The 16,062-nt window shown below is 50.5% G+C and overlaps 1 protein-coding gene across 1 annotated transcript in view; it reads right to left on the bottom strand.

The window, feature by feature from the left end:
* angl1 (Angiopoietin-related protein 1) overlaps nucleotides 1-16,062 on the bottom strand; it is a 36,166-nt gene that overhangs the window by 13,549 nt on the left and 6,555 nt on the right. Inside the window, 1 exon segment of the mRNA NM_001173952.1 lies at nucleotides 441-1,307. Coding sequence (NP_001167423.1) covers nucleotides 441-1,242 — 802 coding nt within the window. The 5' untranslated portion in view covers nucleotides 1,243-1,307.

Below are 16,062 nucleotides of genomic sequence, written 5' to 3'. Positions count from 1 at the left end.
TTTAGGTGCCTTTTGGCAAACTCCAAGCGGGCTGTCATGTGCCTTTTACTGAGGAGTGGCTTCCATTTGTGGCTTTCCAAATCATGTCCAATCAATTGAATTGACCACAGGTAGACTCCAATCAAGTTGTAGAAACATCTAAAAGATGATCAACGGAAACAGGATGCCCCTGAGCTCAATTTCAAATCTCATAGCAAAGTGTCTGAATACCTATGTAAATAAGTTATTTCTGTTTTTTATTTTGTATACAGTTGCAAAAATGTCTAAAAACCTGTTTTCACTTTGTAATTATGGGGTATTGTGTGCAGATTGATGAGGGAAAAAAACGCTTCAATCCATTTTAGAATAAGGCTGTAACGTAACAAAATGTGGATGAAGTCAAGGGGTCTGAATACTGTCCTAATGCACTATATAGTGTATCTAACAATCAGTTGCCTCACCCTCTGCACTGAAGTTGCCCTGCGGAGCCTTCTGGAGCTCCAGGGTGCTTCCTGTGGGTGCTGGCCCTGCTTGGGAGCCCCTGTCTCTGGGAAATGCCCGGCCATGGTCCCTCTGGATCTCGTTGGTAAATCTCGGGATGCTAACCGGTATGTTCTCTGGCACCACCTGCACCAGTGGTGGGCCCTGGGGAGACTGCTCCTGCCGCCGGCCGTACACCTGCAGACAGCGCTCTTCCAGGGCACCAACCAGAACTGACTGGCTGTTGACCATGGCGGAGAGCGCAGCGTATCGGACCTCTAGGTCACGGTAGCGGGCGGCCAGACGTAGGGACTCTGCTGTGGCGTTCAGAATGCGTCCCTCCAGCTGAGCCAGCTCCAGAGAGTTATCTCTCTTTCTGATGATCTCGTGCAGCAGCTGCATGTAGAGCTGGGTCACCCTGGAGTTCATGTTCCTGCTCTCCTTCCTCAGCAACTTCATCTCGTTCACCATGTTCCCATCAATGTTCACCACCAGCTTCAGGGTATCCATCTCCCGTTTCTGTTTGGAGAGCAGGTCCCTCACCGCCGCTACGTCCATGCGGGTCACGCGGTCCTTGTCCGTGTGTAGGCCCCGGCTGGTGCAGATTGGCCCTGTGATCTTCTGCTCAGGGACCAGGAAGGTATACGAGCACTTTTTGGGTGGTTCTCCTTTGTCCTCCAGGTACCTCCGTCTCCGGGTCAGGATGGGGGATCTGAGGCCCTCACTGCTGCCCCAGACGGACAGCCCAAGCAGGACAAACAGGCACCAAGCTCTGGGCCCCATGGCTAGTGGTTTCTCTTCTCTTCTTCTGTTCCTCTACAACCAGGCTGACTGTGTCACTGGTGCACCTAAAACATAGGCAGGGGAGAGTGAGTCAATACGTGGTTGAATTCTTAGCAGTGGTGTGTGCATTGCAGAACAGACATGCAGAAATATGTTATCACAACTCCAATTCTGACTTAAGTTCATTCACTCTTGGATATTCCTTCACGCTACTGCCCCTAACCAGGCTATATCATATCTCTGGGTGTGTTTGGTTAGCCTTGGTTCTCATATTCCTAGATCTCCCCTGCTTACTCAAGCTTCTCCAAAAGCTTCCAGATTGTGTCTTTGGGTTTTAACAAAGGGCTATATAGGACCTATGTATTATTATAATTAAGTGGAGGGATACTGTTAAAAAATCTGTACTCCTTCATAATAAAAGTCTGAAAACAAGTAGGAGGTTTTTGTTTGGAATTAGATGAAGGCAAACATGAAGCCCCAATTGTAAATAAAAGAAGTTATCTAAAAGAAGTACGTGCATAAGTGTACCTATAATAAGATTATGCCTGTGCATCTCTTGGGCGCCAGTTGGAGGCCAATGATTGTTTCAGACTGACCCATTTTATTCGCATCCTATTTCTCAAATGAAAGAGCTGGATGTATGAGACTGGCTTATAAATAATGTTTTCTGGAAATCTATTTTTTATCAGAACTCAGGATAAGACCCAGATGCAGACAGCTAGAGTCACAGATGTTTATTGACCCAAACCGGGTGCATGCAAAAAACAGGTCAAAGGCAGGCAGAGGTTCTTAATCCAGGACAGAGTCAATAAGGTACAGAACAGCAGACAGGCTCGGGGTCAGGACAGGCAGAGGTTCGTAAATGGGTCAGAGTCAAGCAGGTACAGAAAGACAGGCAGGCCCGGAGTCAGGGCAGGCAGGAGACAAAGGGCTATGAGACATAGGTTTAATCCTAGACACATGAAAAGTTGGATGAATACGGAGGGTACAGGGCAACAGAACAGACAAACAGCAGAGGCTAATAATCTTGGAGAAATTTGCGGTCCGCTTGTCGTCGATACCTGGAGGTGGTCTTGAGAAGAGCCGACCAGTCTCTCTTCCAGGTACGGCAACAGAAGCGGACAAACATCTGGGCCGAGGGTATGCCGACCTCTTCCTCTTGCTCCGGGAAGAGCAGGGGTTAACACCCCAGGGAACACTCGAGAGGTGAGAGCCCAGTGGCAGAGCAGGGGAGGGTGTTGCAGGCATATTCAACTCACACGAGTTGCTGACAGAGTCATCTCCAGGTCTCCCTCCGACTGTCGTGGTGGACTGCTAGTGGAACTCTGAGGACAGGCATGACCGACAACCCAATGAGCGTGCACAACGTCTTCCAGGACTAGAACTGAGGGCCCCGGTCGGAGACAATGTGCACCGGGAGTCCATGGATCCGGAAGACATGCTGCACCATGACCTGGGCCATCTCTTTGGCAGAGGGTAGGTTGGGGAGAGGAATGAAGTGGGTGGTTTTGGAAAATTAGTCCACTACTGTCAGAATGGCGGTGTTGCCATCAGATGCGGGAAGACGCGTGACAAAGTCCAAGGATATGTGAGACCAGGGATGGTGAGGGACAGGCAGTGGTTGAAGAAGACCAGCCAGAGCTTGCCAAGGAGTCTTGTTCTGCGCACAGATCGTGCAGGCGGCAACGAACGCGGAGACTTCCGGGACCATGGTAGGCCGGCCACCAAAAGCGTTGTCGCACAAAGGTCAGGGTCCGATGGGAGCCCAGGTGGCTGGCAAGCCTGGAGGAGTGGGCCCACTCCAAGACCGAGGAGTGGGCAGCGTCAGGCACACACAAACCCCCCGGGGTTTGGCTGGGAACGATGCGCCTCATGGACCTGCTTCCCTGTTCCCCAGCTGAGTTCCGTTGCCAGACACGAGGTGGGAAGGATGGTCTCGGGTGTGAGAGTGTAGCCACGGGGCTATAGCAGCGTGACAGTGCATCCGGCTTGATGTTCATGGATCCTGGTCGGTAGGAGAGGGAGAAGTTAAACCGGGTGAAAAGCAGGGCACACCTAACTTGCCTGGAATTGAGATGCTTGGCAGTGCAGAGATATTCCAGGTTATTGTGATCCATCCACACAATGAACAGAAGTACCGCCCCCTCCAACTAGTGTCTCCACTCCTCCAACGCCATCTTCACCGCGAGAAGCTCACAATTCCCCACATCGTAGTTCCTCTCCGTGGCATTGAGGCAATGGGAGAAAAAGGCGCATGGATGTAACTTGAGGTCCAGGGCAGAACGCTGGGACAGGACAGCCCCCACTCCGACATCCGAAGCATTGGCCTCCACCACGAACTGACGGGACGGGTCAGGATGAGCCAATATGGGAGCAGTGGTGAAGCAGTGCTTGAGGTCCTGGAACACCCGGTCAGCAGCTGGGGACCATGTTAACGGAACCTTGGGGGATGTGAGTGCAGACAGGGGGGAAGCCAAGGTGCTGTAACTGCGGATAAAGTTGGCAAATCCCAGGAAACATTGCAGCTTCACTCTGGATGTAGGCTGGGGCCAATCCACCACCGCTCCATCTGTACAGTCCCTGCAGCAATGATGTAACCAAGGAAGGGGACGGTGGAGCGATGGAATTCGCATTTCTCCGCTTTCACAAAAAGCTGGTTCTCCAGGAGGCACTGGAGGACCTGTCGGACATGGAGCATGTGTTCTTGGGCTGAGTGGGAGAAAACGAGGATGTCATCGATGTAGACAAAAATGAACCGGTTCAACATGTAGCAGAGAACGTCATTAACCAAGGCCTAGAACACAGCAGGGGCGTTGGTAAGTCCAAATGGCATGACCAGGTATTCGTATCAGCCGCTGGCCATGTTGAAGGCAGTCTTCCACTCGTCCCCTTCCCGTATCCGCACCAGATGGTAGGCGTTCCACAGGTCCAACTTGGAGAAAACGGTGGCCCCCTCGAGCGGCTCGAAGGCCGAGGGGATGAGTGGTAGCGGGTAGCGGTTCTTCACCGTGATGTTATTGAGGCCCCGGTAGTCGATGCACAGGGTTCTGTCCTTCTCCACAAAGAAGAACCTTGCAGAGGAGGCAGAAGGATGGATACACCCTGCAGCTATAGGGAGTCCTCGATGTAGGTCTCCATAGCCATGTCCATGCCCAGAAAATGCTTCGTTTGGACACTGCTGGATAAGGGCTTGTCCCAGTTGCATTTGGCTTTGGACCGCTAGGAGAAATTGCTTTCCTGGGATGGTGAGAGAGGGGAGTGTCTTCCTGTTGAACCAGTCCCTTTTGGCACTGCCACCCACCACGGGTGCGGGCCACTCAATATTGAGTCTGGTCGCTGATCGTTTACAAACATCGATTAGCCCATATTTGTCATTGGGTACTGAAGTTCTACTGAGGGAGAAAGGCAAACTTGAGCCTAGGGCCTGGGCTTCTTCTTCCTCAATTTCTTCCTCTGGGAAGATGCCAGAATTTTGGCCACCATTAAACTCGTCAATGAGAAGGTCCCCTTCTCCTTCATCCGCTACCTCTGCCCAAGTGGGTTGCGATTGCGGGGTCTCCTCATCGCCCTGTTTAGAGGGTGAAGGGGTAGCACGGTGAGTGCTTTACGCAGCCTTCACTTGCGGGTGGGACCCCCAACTAGGCGGTACACAAAGAGTGTGTGCTTGTCTGAAATCGTAGCCCAACACGGATAAGGGTGTTCCGGTAGAGGGAGCAGGGGCAGGCACCCCGCTTGGTTCTCCCTGTGAGGGGTTAGCCGGCTCCATTGCTCAGAGAAATAGTACATGTGAACTAGTTAGCATTCGCCTTGCGGTTAAATAGCCTAGCTATTAACCACACTGCTTGCCAGAGAAAAGCATGTGCTTCGCTTGTCTCTCAACGAACAAATCGTGTCTCTCAACCGTCAGGCTGTGAAGCGAGGGTGGTCGGTCTAGTCAACATGATATGGGTGAAAGTGGGTGGGCTAAATGTGAGAGGAGAGCTAGCAATTCTATCCTTGCAAGTGAAAAAGCTAGTTTGGGGTAGCTAGCTTTGCGGAGACCCTTACAAAAATGTACCATGTAAAGGTACTGGTGCAAATACCATGGTATTTTCCTGCCACTGCAGTGACCAAAAACCATGATGACCATACTATGGTATTTATTTTATTGTACTACCATGGATGGAGGGAATATACCATGGTTTTACACTAACAGCATGTAAACATGAAAGCATGTTAGTTATAATGTATTATCATGATGTTCTGCGTAACAATATTTACCGGGTTAAGTGACCAAAAATTCTATAATTTATGGTACTCACATAATGCAACATTCACTACTCGCTCTGCCATTAAAAAGCGTAGGCCTAGTGGACACTCTTAAACCCCTTTAGCGCATAGTGAAAAACAACAACACACATTCTTGTGTAGTGTACCCTCTTAAACCTTGGGACCTGGATATGGTGTGGTAAGAAAAATGAAGGGAGACTGACACACCGTGAAGATAAGGTTTAAAAAAATGTGTTTTCTGGTGCTTCTCTCTTCAATACAGCTATCTCTCATCAATGGCAAGGTTAATCTTATACAGTACATAGCCAACATACTAAAAACTATTTGTAAAAGGTATTAATAATAATCTTATCTCAAAGATACATTTTCATCATTTCATATTCATATAATCATGATAATGTCAATGCAAATAACAGCAAGTTACAATGTTCCCCTTTACACTCTCTAAGTTTATAAAAGACAGGTGAAACAGATCAGGGAGTGACCGTGTTCAAATTTGTTGGAGTCCTCTGTTGCCTTGATTACAGGCTAGCTTGACTGGAACTAAAGTTAAACAATTTTAGCTTTTTTGCTAACATACTTTTCTAAATCCATTCAATTATCAAAACGTCATAAAAAAGAACAATAATATAATTATTCCCAGCCTAACTTTGTTTTATATCCTATGCTTTATAACTCGCTCACCTTCAAGATAAGGTTGAAAATAATTTGTTTATCTAGTGCTTCTCTCTTCAATGTTCAGTTGGCTCTCTCTCATTCAACTGACTGACTAGGCAGGCTTAGCGTTCGCAACTGTTTTTCAGTGAGATCTGGTATTGGCTCCTTGATTTGTCGCTAGTAGTGGGCTAGATGACGTTTGCGGTTGCCTTTCTCCAGTACTGCTGCGGTCCGGACATAGTTTCTTCACCCCTCTCCCTTCACACACCCCCTCCCCTTGTGCTTATCTGCCTGTGTGTGTGTCTTGCACAGACAGCTTCTTCCACTCTCGTTTGCAGCAGAATTTAGTGGGAAAAGTCGCAAAATTTGATCAAAACCACAGAATGCCTGTGTCAAAATTCCCCAAAGACAGCCTAAAAGTAACAACATTTGTCACTGGAGGGGCCTAAAAACTCACAAAATATAATCATGATAATGTCAATGCAAATAAATACATTATTCAATCTATAATCTCAATCAGTTTGATCTCAGGATTGATCAATTTAGCAAATAATAATTACGTTTCATATGTCATACTTCCAGGTTTGTCTTCATATGTACATGTAATTTTGTTACATTTTAACCATATATCAGTGGCATAATTGTCCCATGATGATCTGTAGGGCCTTGATCATTGTCCATTGATATAACACAATAGGTTTGAAGCATGCGCTCCAAGCTGCGCTCCGTGGTAATAACTATAAACGATAACTGATGTCCCGCTCTCCCGAGAGTAACAGATAGTTCAGATGAAAGATAACAGATTCTGTGGATGTATGTAGATTTGTGCGTGCACACAATGTCTGGATTAGATGGAGTTTGGGGGAGAGAAAGCAGCGAGGTCGGGCAGTGGAGATTTCCTCCTTTTAATGAGTTGAGATCTGTCAGACATTTCAACCTGACCTAATTAAAGCGCTCTGGTCAAGCTGGGAAGTGGCTATGAATTAAAGGGAGATTTCACCAACTCCATGGGCCTTTTCCACAGCCACCCCAGAATTTTGTTAAATTCCACACTCCTCAAAATGCTCATCCCTCCACGTCCTCTGCCATCTCAGGGAGAGGAATTATTCGGACAATAGGCTGGATATATGTCTGGTTCTTTACCTGGATCTCCACTGATCTAACACGACCGTTTGTAGTTCAGTATTCCTTTAACCTATATCAGGACGGTCCGCAAGACGGTTTAAGTGACAGTTTGGTCACCCAGGACGGCTTGTAAGGCAATTTGATCTCTCGCTCCCATGTTCCTCCAAAATGAGCTCCTCGAGGGTTGAATTTGAAGGACAATTGTTGGCTCCATCAGTTGATCCTGGAGGGTTGGTTCCATTGCTTGGAAGGTTTCCTCCAACTTGGCTTCTCCTGCCTTGAAGTTTGTGCCTCTGTCAGCCAGGAATCTTGTAGGGTTTCCCCCGTAGGGGGCTAAACCGCCGTAGGGCCATGAGGAAGGCTTCCACATCGAAACTCTCCAGTAGTTTCAGGTGCATACATCTAGTTTTCAAGCACTTGAACAGAATGCCCCAGTGCTTCTCCACTGGATGATCTAGCTTGATTGTAAAGGGCTCAAAACAATCTACTCCTGTTGACCAGAAGGGGGGTGTCACGCCCTGACCATAGAGAGCCCTCTGGGTTCTCTATAGTGTTTTAGGTCAGGGCGTGACTAGGGGGGTTTCTAGGTATTATATTTCTATTGTCACAGCTGTCTTCAGAAATGGACAAAAATGCAGCAGAGTTAGTATGCATCCTTGAATTTAATTAGAAAGAACACTCTACAAAAACAAAAACAAGGAAACTGACAGCCAACAGTCCTGTCAGGTGCAACCACACTAAACAAGAAACAATTATGCACAACCCCAAAGAAAAACACACACTACTATATAGGACTCCCAATCAAAGGCAACTCAACACACCTGCCTTGAATTGGGAGTCCAATCACCAACACAACACTTAACACAAAAAACCCTGCCACATCCTGACCAAAACTAATCCAATTGCTCCCTCTGCTGGTCAGGATGTGACAGTACCCCCCCCCCCCCTCAAGGTGCAGACCCCGTAATGCACCTTAAAAAAGAAAACACAACAAAAAATCTCAATACCCCAACAAAACCAATAAACAATAACCCCTAAACAAAAAGGGAGGGAAGGGAGGGTGGCTTCCGTCAACGACGGCACTGTGCTACACCCTCCCTCCCCAACCCACCTATCCTGGAGGTGGCTCCGGTGCGGGACGTGGACCTCGCTCCACCTTCGGCGTTGCCCACTTCGGTGGCGCCGATAGCTGCGCCAGGCAGACGGGCCACTCGGGCTGGGCCGGACGACAGGCGGGCCACTCGGGCTGGGCCGGAGGACAGGCGGGCCACTCGGCTGGGCCGGAGGACAGGCGGGCCACTCGGGCTGGGCCGGAGGACAGGCGGGCCACTCGGGCTGGGCCGGAGGACAGGCGGGCCACTCTGGCTGGGCCGGAGGGCAGTCGGGCCACTCTGGCAGACCCGGAGGGCAGTCGGGCCACTCTGGCAGACCCGGAGGACAGGCGGGCCACTCTGGCAGACCCGGAGGACAGGCGGGCCACTCTGGCAGACCCGGGCAGTCGGGCCACTCTGGCAGACCCGGGCAGCCGGGCCACTCTGGCAGACCCGGGCAGTCGGGCCACTCTGGCAGACCCGGGCAGTCGGGCCACTCTGGCTGATCCGGGCAGTCGGGCCACTCTGGCATCTCCGGGCAGACGGGCCACTCTGGCATCTCCGGGCAGACGGGCGGCTCTGGCGACTCCTGACTGGCGGGCGGCTCTGGCGACTCCTGACTGGCGGGCGGCTCTGGCGACTCCTGACTGGCGGGCGGCTATGGCGACTCCTGACTGGCGGGCGGCTCTGGCGACTCCTGACTGGCGGGCGGCTCTGGCGACTCCTGACTGGCGGGCGGCTCTGGCGACTCCTGACTGGCGGGCGGCTCTGGCGACTCCTGACTGGCGGGCGGCTCTGGCGACTCCTGACTGGCAGGCAGCTCTGGCGACTCCTGACTGGCAGGCAGCTCTGGCGACTCTTGACTGGCGGGCAGCTCTGGCGACTCCGGACTGGCGAGGCTGGGCTGACACACTAGACGCCTGATGCGTGGGGCTGGTACTGGACATGCCAGCCTGGAGACACGCACCTCAGGGCTAGTGCGGGGAGCTGGCCTGGGGCTCCATTCTTGCCCCGCAAAACTGCCCTTGTGCCCCCCCCAAAACAATTATTGGGGCTGCCTCTCGAGTTTACTAAACTCTTCCATAGCCCTGGAAATGCTCATCCTTATCTCTGCCCACGTCCATCCTTCCTCCTCGTTCCTCTGCTGCTTGGTCCAAGTTTGGTGGGTAATTCTGTCACAGCTGTCTTCAGAAATGGACCAAAATGCAGCAGAGTTAGTATTCATCCTTCAATTTAATTAGAAAGAACACTCTACAAAAACAAAAACAAGGAAACTGACAGCCAACAGTCCTGTCAGGTGCAACCACACTAAACAAGAAACAATTACCCACAACCCCAAAGAAAAACACACACTACTATATAGGACTCCCAATCAAAGGCAACTCAACACACCTGCCTTGAATTGGGAGTCCAATCACCAACACAACACTTAACACAAAAAACCCTGCCACATCCTGACCAAAACTAATCCAATTGCTCCCTCTGCTGGTCAGGATGTGACATCTATGTTGGTGTGTATGTATGGTTCCCAATTAGAGGCAGCTGAATATCATTACCTCTAATTGGGATCATACTTAGTGTGTCCTTTTCCCACCTGCTATGTGTGATATTGTTTTGTATGAGTGCCTATGTGCGCTACATTTTTCACGATCGTTATATCTTTGTTGTTTTGGAAGTTTCACTATTATTAAAATGTGGAACTCTACTCATGCTGCGCCTTGATCCAATTATTTATACGACGGTCATGACAGAATATCCCACCAAGTCAGGACCAAGCAGCGTGCCCAGGAGGTGAAGGAGAGTTGGTCATGGGAAGAGATACTTGGTGGATGCGAGACTCTTCCTTGGCGGGAGTCGCCGAGGAGTAAAGGAGGACAGCGACGACGCCGGGGTCCGCGGCCACAAACAACCCAAGGGCAACCCCAAGATTTTTGTTGGGGGGGGCACAAGGGGCGGTCGGCTGAGCCGAGGAGAGAGCCAGAGACCGTCTGGGAGTCGATGGAGCAGTTTGAGGAGGGATATCGGAGAGAGATGTTGGCTAGGAGTATGCTGCAGCGCAGGCGTTTTGAGGAGTGTGTCATCAGTCCCGTGCAACCTGTGGCGGCTCCACGCACCAGGCCTCCAGTGCGCCTCCCCAGCCCGGTACGTCCTGTGCCGGCTCCCCGCACTCACCCTGAGGAGCGTTTCATCAGTCCGGTGCAACCTGTGCCGCCTCCACGCACCAAGCCTCCAGTGCGCCTTCCCAGCCCGGTACGTCCTGTGCCGGCTCCCCGCACTCACCCTGAGGAGCGTGTCATCAGTCTGGTGCAACCTGTGCCCGGCTCCATGCACCAGGCCTCCAGTGCGCCTCCCCCAGCCCGATACGTCCTGTGCCGGCTCCACACACTCGCCCTGAGGAGCGTGTCATCAGTCCGGTGAAACCTGTGCCGGCTCCCCGCACCAGGCCTCCTGTACGCCTCCCCAGCCCGGTACGTCCTGTGCCAGCTCCCCGCACCCGCCCTGAGGAGCGTGTCATCAGTCCGATGCAACTTGTGCCGGCTCCCCGCACTTGCCCTGAAGAGCGTGTCATCAGTCCGGTGCAACCTGTGCCGGCTCCATGCACCAGGCCGCCAGTGCGCCTCCCCAGCCCGGTGCATCCTGTACCGGCTCCCCGCACTCGCCCTGAAGAGTGTGTCAACAGCCCGGTGCAGCCTGTGCCGGCTCCACGCACCAGACCTCCAGTGTACCTTCCCAGCCCGGTACGTCCTGTGCCAGCTCCCCGCACTCGTCCACCAGTGCATGTGTACAGTCCGGAGTCTCCAGCGATGGTCTACAGCCCGGAACCTCCATCGACGGTTCACAGTCCAGAGCTTCCAGTGACGGTCCACGGTCTGGAGCCTCCAGTGATGGTCCATGGCCCGGAGCTTCCAGTGACGGTTCACGGCCCGGCGCTTCCAGTGACGGTCCACGGCCCGGAGTTTCCAGTGATGGTCCACGGCCCGGAGCTTCCTGCGCCGGTTCCATGGCCAGAGCCTTCCACTGCGCCAATGCCCAGTCCAGGCACGGCGTCCAGTCCCACTCCATGGCCGGAGCCTTCCTCTGCGCCAGTGCTCAGTCCAGGCACGGCGTCCAGTCCCGCTCTATGGCCGGAGCCTTTCTCTGTGCCGGTGCCCAGTCCAGGCACGGCGTCCAGTCCCGCTCCATGGCCGGAGCCTTCCTCTGCGCCGGTGCTCAGTCCAGTTATGGCGTCCAGTCCCGCTCCATGGCTGGAGCCTTCCTCTGCGCCGGTGCTCAGTCCAGGCACGGCGTCCAGTCCCGCTCCATGGCCACAGCCTTGCGCTGTGCTGGTGCCCAGTCCAGGCACGGCGTCCAGTGCCGCTCCATGACCGGAGTCCTCCTCTGCGCCAGTGCCCAGTCCAGGCACGACATTCAGCCCGGCTCCATGGCCGGATCCGTGGCCTGAGCGGGTGCTACTTCCCGCACCGGAGCCGCCACCGATGCTAGTTGCCCACCCTAACCCTCTCCATCTAGTTTCAGGTTTTGTGGTTGATACTGTCACACCCTGACCATAGAAATCCCTCGTGGTTCTCTATGGTGTAATAGGTCAGAGCGTGACTAGGGGGATTTCTAGTGAGTTTATTTCTATGTTGGTGTATGTGTATGGTTCCCAATTAGAGGCAGCTGATAATCGTTACCTCTAATTGGGGATCATACTTAGTGTGTTCTTTTTCCCACCTGCGATGTGGGATATTGTTTTGTGTGAGTGCCTTTGTGCGCTATGTTTTGCACGATTGTTATATCTTTGTTGTTTTTTGAAGTTTCACAAGTAATACATAATGTGGAACTCTACTCACGCTGCGCCTTGGTCAAATTATTTAAACGACGATCGTGACAGATACAACCGGGACTGCTGATGAGCTCACTGTGGCCTCGTTGGCCTTGTCCCCTACTGTCCCAGACCCTCCATTGGTGGCAGCCTGAAATTAGTGAGAGTTGATGGTTGATGACTGGCCTGGTCCAGGCCCTGGACGAGAGGAACGATTTGCTGTTGTTGTTAATTAGCAGAAAGGCGAAGGAGAGGTGCTTTGGCTAGATGGAGGGGGAATGCTAACTTGTGTCGCTGGCATAGAGGGCATTGGCAGAGCGGCCTGTCCCCCCGTGGTCCATGCTGGCTGTTGACCTCGGAGCCTCCGGGGACTGTGTGCCATGCTGTACCAGAGGAGCAGATTGGCAAAGAGAGGCAGACATGTCAGGTCCATGTGGAGTGGTGGTCAGGTCAATACCCGGTTTGTTCCTCTCCAGGAAGGATGAGTATGTATCCCACTTCCTCAAATGTAGCCGTCTGAAAATTAGGATTGTCTAGGCTAGGATTGTCTAGGAATGGTTCCATGAACATGATAGTTAATTCACATTACTGCAGTGGCCTGCCCAGTCACCAGATCTCATTCCCATTGAGCATCTGTGGGATGAGATGGAACGAGCTATTCAGAGTTGAGATCCACTACCAGATAATTTGAAACAACTGTGGGAAGCATTGTAGTTAACATGGGCCAGCATCCCTGTGGAACACTTTAGACACCTTTTAGAGCCCATTCCCTGACAAATTGAGGCTGTTCTGAAAGCATAAAGTGATGCATCTCAATATTAAAAAGGTGTTCCTAATGATTTGTACACTCAGGTTATATATAGGGTATATACATTAAGTATACCAAACATTAGGAACCTTCCTAAAATTGAGTTGTACCGCAATGGCAGTACCTTGGTAGTACCATCATACTTCAAGGCTAAAACCATGGTACATTTCCACGATTCAGACTATACCATGGTATAACCCATACAGAAAATGCATGTATTATAATACACTATATATACAAAAGTATGCGAACACCACTTCAAATTAGTCGATTAGGCTATTTCAGCCACACCAGTTTCTGACAGGTGTATAAAATCGAGCACACAGCCATGCAATCTCCATAGACAAACATTGGCAGGAGAATGGCCCGTACTGAAGAGCTCAATGACTTTCAACATGGCGCTGTCATAGGATGCCACCTTTCCAACAGGTCAGTTTGTCAGATTTCGGCCCTGCTAGTGCTGCCCTGGTCAACTATAATTGCTGTTATTGTGAAGTGGAAACCTCTAGGAGAAACAACGGCTCAGCTGCAAAGTGATAGGCCACACAAGCTCACAGAACGGGACCGCCAAGTGCTGAAGCAAGTAGCACGTAAAAATTGTCTGTCCTCTGTTGCAACACTCACTACCGAGTTCCAAACTGCCTTTGGAAGCAACATCAGCACAATATGTGTTCCTCAGGAGCTTCATGAAATTGGTTTCCATGGCCGAGCAGCCGCACACAAGTCTAATATCATCAAGCGGAATGCCAAGTGTGGAGTGAGTGTAAATTCATCCTGGAGGCCAGCATCCTGGAGTCGCCTCTTCACTGTTGACGCTGAGACTGGTGTTTTGCTGGTACTATTTAATGAAGCTGGTAATTTAGGACTTGTGAGGTGTCTGTTTCTCAAACTAGACACTCATTTGGACTTGTCCTCTTGCTCAGTTGTGCACCGGGGCCTCCCACTCTTTCTATTCTGGTTAGAGACAGTTTGTGCTGTTCTGTGAAGGGAGTAGTACACAGCGTTGTATGAGTTCTTCAGTTTCTTGGCAAATTTCTCACATGGAATAGCCTTCATTTCTCAGAACAAGAATAGACTGACAAGTTTCAGAAGAAATGTATTTGTTTCTGGCCCTTTTGAGCCTGTAATCGAACCCACAATGGCTGATGATCCAGATACTCAACTAGTCTAAAGAAGGCCAGTATTTCAGCTGTGCTAACATAATTGCAAAAGGGTTTTCTAATGATCAATTAGCCTTTTAAAATGATAAACATGGATTAGCTAACACATGCCATTGGAACACAGGAGTGATGGTTGCTGATAATGGGCCACTGTGTAGATATTCCATCAATAAATCTGCCGTATCCAGCTACAATAGTCATTTACAACATTAACAATGTCTACACTGTATTTCTGATCAATATTATGTTATTTTAATGGACAAAAAATGTGCTTTTCTTTCAAAAACAAGGACATTTCTAAATGACCCCAAACTTTTGAACGGTAGTGTAGCTCTGGGTCTTCTTTTCCTATGGTGGTCCTCATGAAAGCTAGTTTCATCATAATGCTTGATGGTTTTTGCGATTGCACTTGAAGAAACTTTCAAAGTTCTTGAAATTTTCCGGATTCACTGACCCTCTAATCTTAAAGTAATGATGGACTGTCATGTCTCTTTGCTTATTTGATCTGTTCTTGCCATAATATGGACTTGTTCTTTTACCAAATAAGGCTATCTTCTGTATACCACCCCTACCTTTTCTGATTGGCTCAAACACATAAAGAAGGAAAGAAATTCCACAAATGAACTTTTAAGAAGGCACACCTGTTAATTGAAATGCATTCCAGGTAACTACCTCATAAAACTGGTTGTGAGAATGCCAAGAGTGTGTGGCTACTTTGAAGAATCTCAATAATAAAAATCTATTTTGATTGGTTTTACATTGTTTTTGGTTCCTATGTGATTCCATATGTGTTGTTTCATAGTTTTGATGTCTTCACTATTATTCTACAATATAGAACATTTTAAAAATAAAGAAAAACTCTTGAATGAGTAGGTGTGTCCAAACTTTTGACTGGTACTGTATATGAGTAATACATGTATTTCCATATATGTATTTCAAATATTAGTACATATGTAAATATATTAGGCTTCCGCATTGGGAAGTGAAAGTACCATAGTAGTACCATGTTATTGTCACGGGATACTAGGAGTGGTGGTTGGAGTCAGGTGCAGAGAGCAGAGGTAAAGTACAACGTCCTTTATTTCTTCCGGCACAAAACCGGTCACGCCAAAACAGACGGGCGCATAAAACAAACAACCAACCCAAAACAACGGGCAAACAGTCCGGAGAGAGAAAATAAGGCGTCAGCCAGCACATCCAAAATACAAGACAGCAAAAATAATCCCGCACAAACCTGGGCGGGCTAAACAGGCTTAAATAAACACAAATCAAGAAACGCAATAGGGAACAGGTGCAACCAATAAGACCATACAAACTGAAAAGGAAAAAGGGATCAGCGGTGGCTAGTAGGCCGGCGACGACGACTGCCGAGCGCCGCTCGAACAGGCAGGGGAGCCACCTTCGGTGGGATTCGTGACAATACCCCCCCCCCCCCCCCCCCCCCGACACGCGGCTCCCGCAGCACGCTGCCACCGGCCTCGAGGGTGACCCGGAGGACGAGGTGCAGGGCGATCCCTATGAAGGCGGTGGAAGTCGCTCAGAAGTGAGGGGTCCAAAATGTCCTTCACCGGTACCCAGCACCTCTCCTCCGGGCCGTACCCCTCCCAGTCCACGAGGTACTGTAGGCCCCCCACCCGACGTCTGGAGTCCAGAATGGCGCGTATAGTGTACGCCGGGGACCCCCCAATGTGCAAAAGGGGTGGAGGGACCTCCGGCACCTCACCTTCCTGCAGGGGACCAGCCACCACCGGCCGGGGGGAGACACATGAAATGAGGGGTTAATACGGTAGCAAGAAGGAAGTTGTAACCGGTAACACACCTCGTTTATCCTCCTCAGGACTTTAAACGTCCCTACACACTGCGGCCCCAGTTTCCGGCAGGGCAGGCGGAGGGGCAGCTTTCGGG

This window comes from Salmo salar, chromosome 03 (assembly GCF_965601325.2).
Source record: "Salmo salar chromosome 03, fSalSal1, whole genome shotgun sequence".
Taxonomy (NCBI): Eukaryota; Metazoa; Chordata; class Actinopteri; order Salmoniformes; family Salmonidae; genus Salmo; species Salmo salar.
The sequence above is the reverse complement of the archived record's forward strand: the minus strand, read 5'-3'. Positions and strand labels throughout refer to the sequence as shown.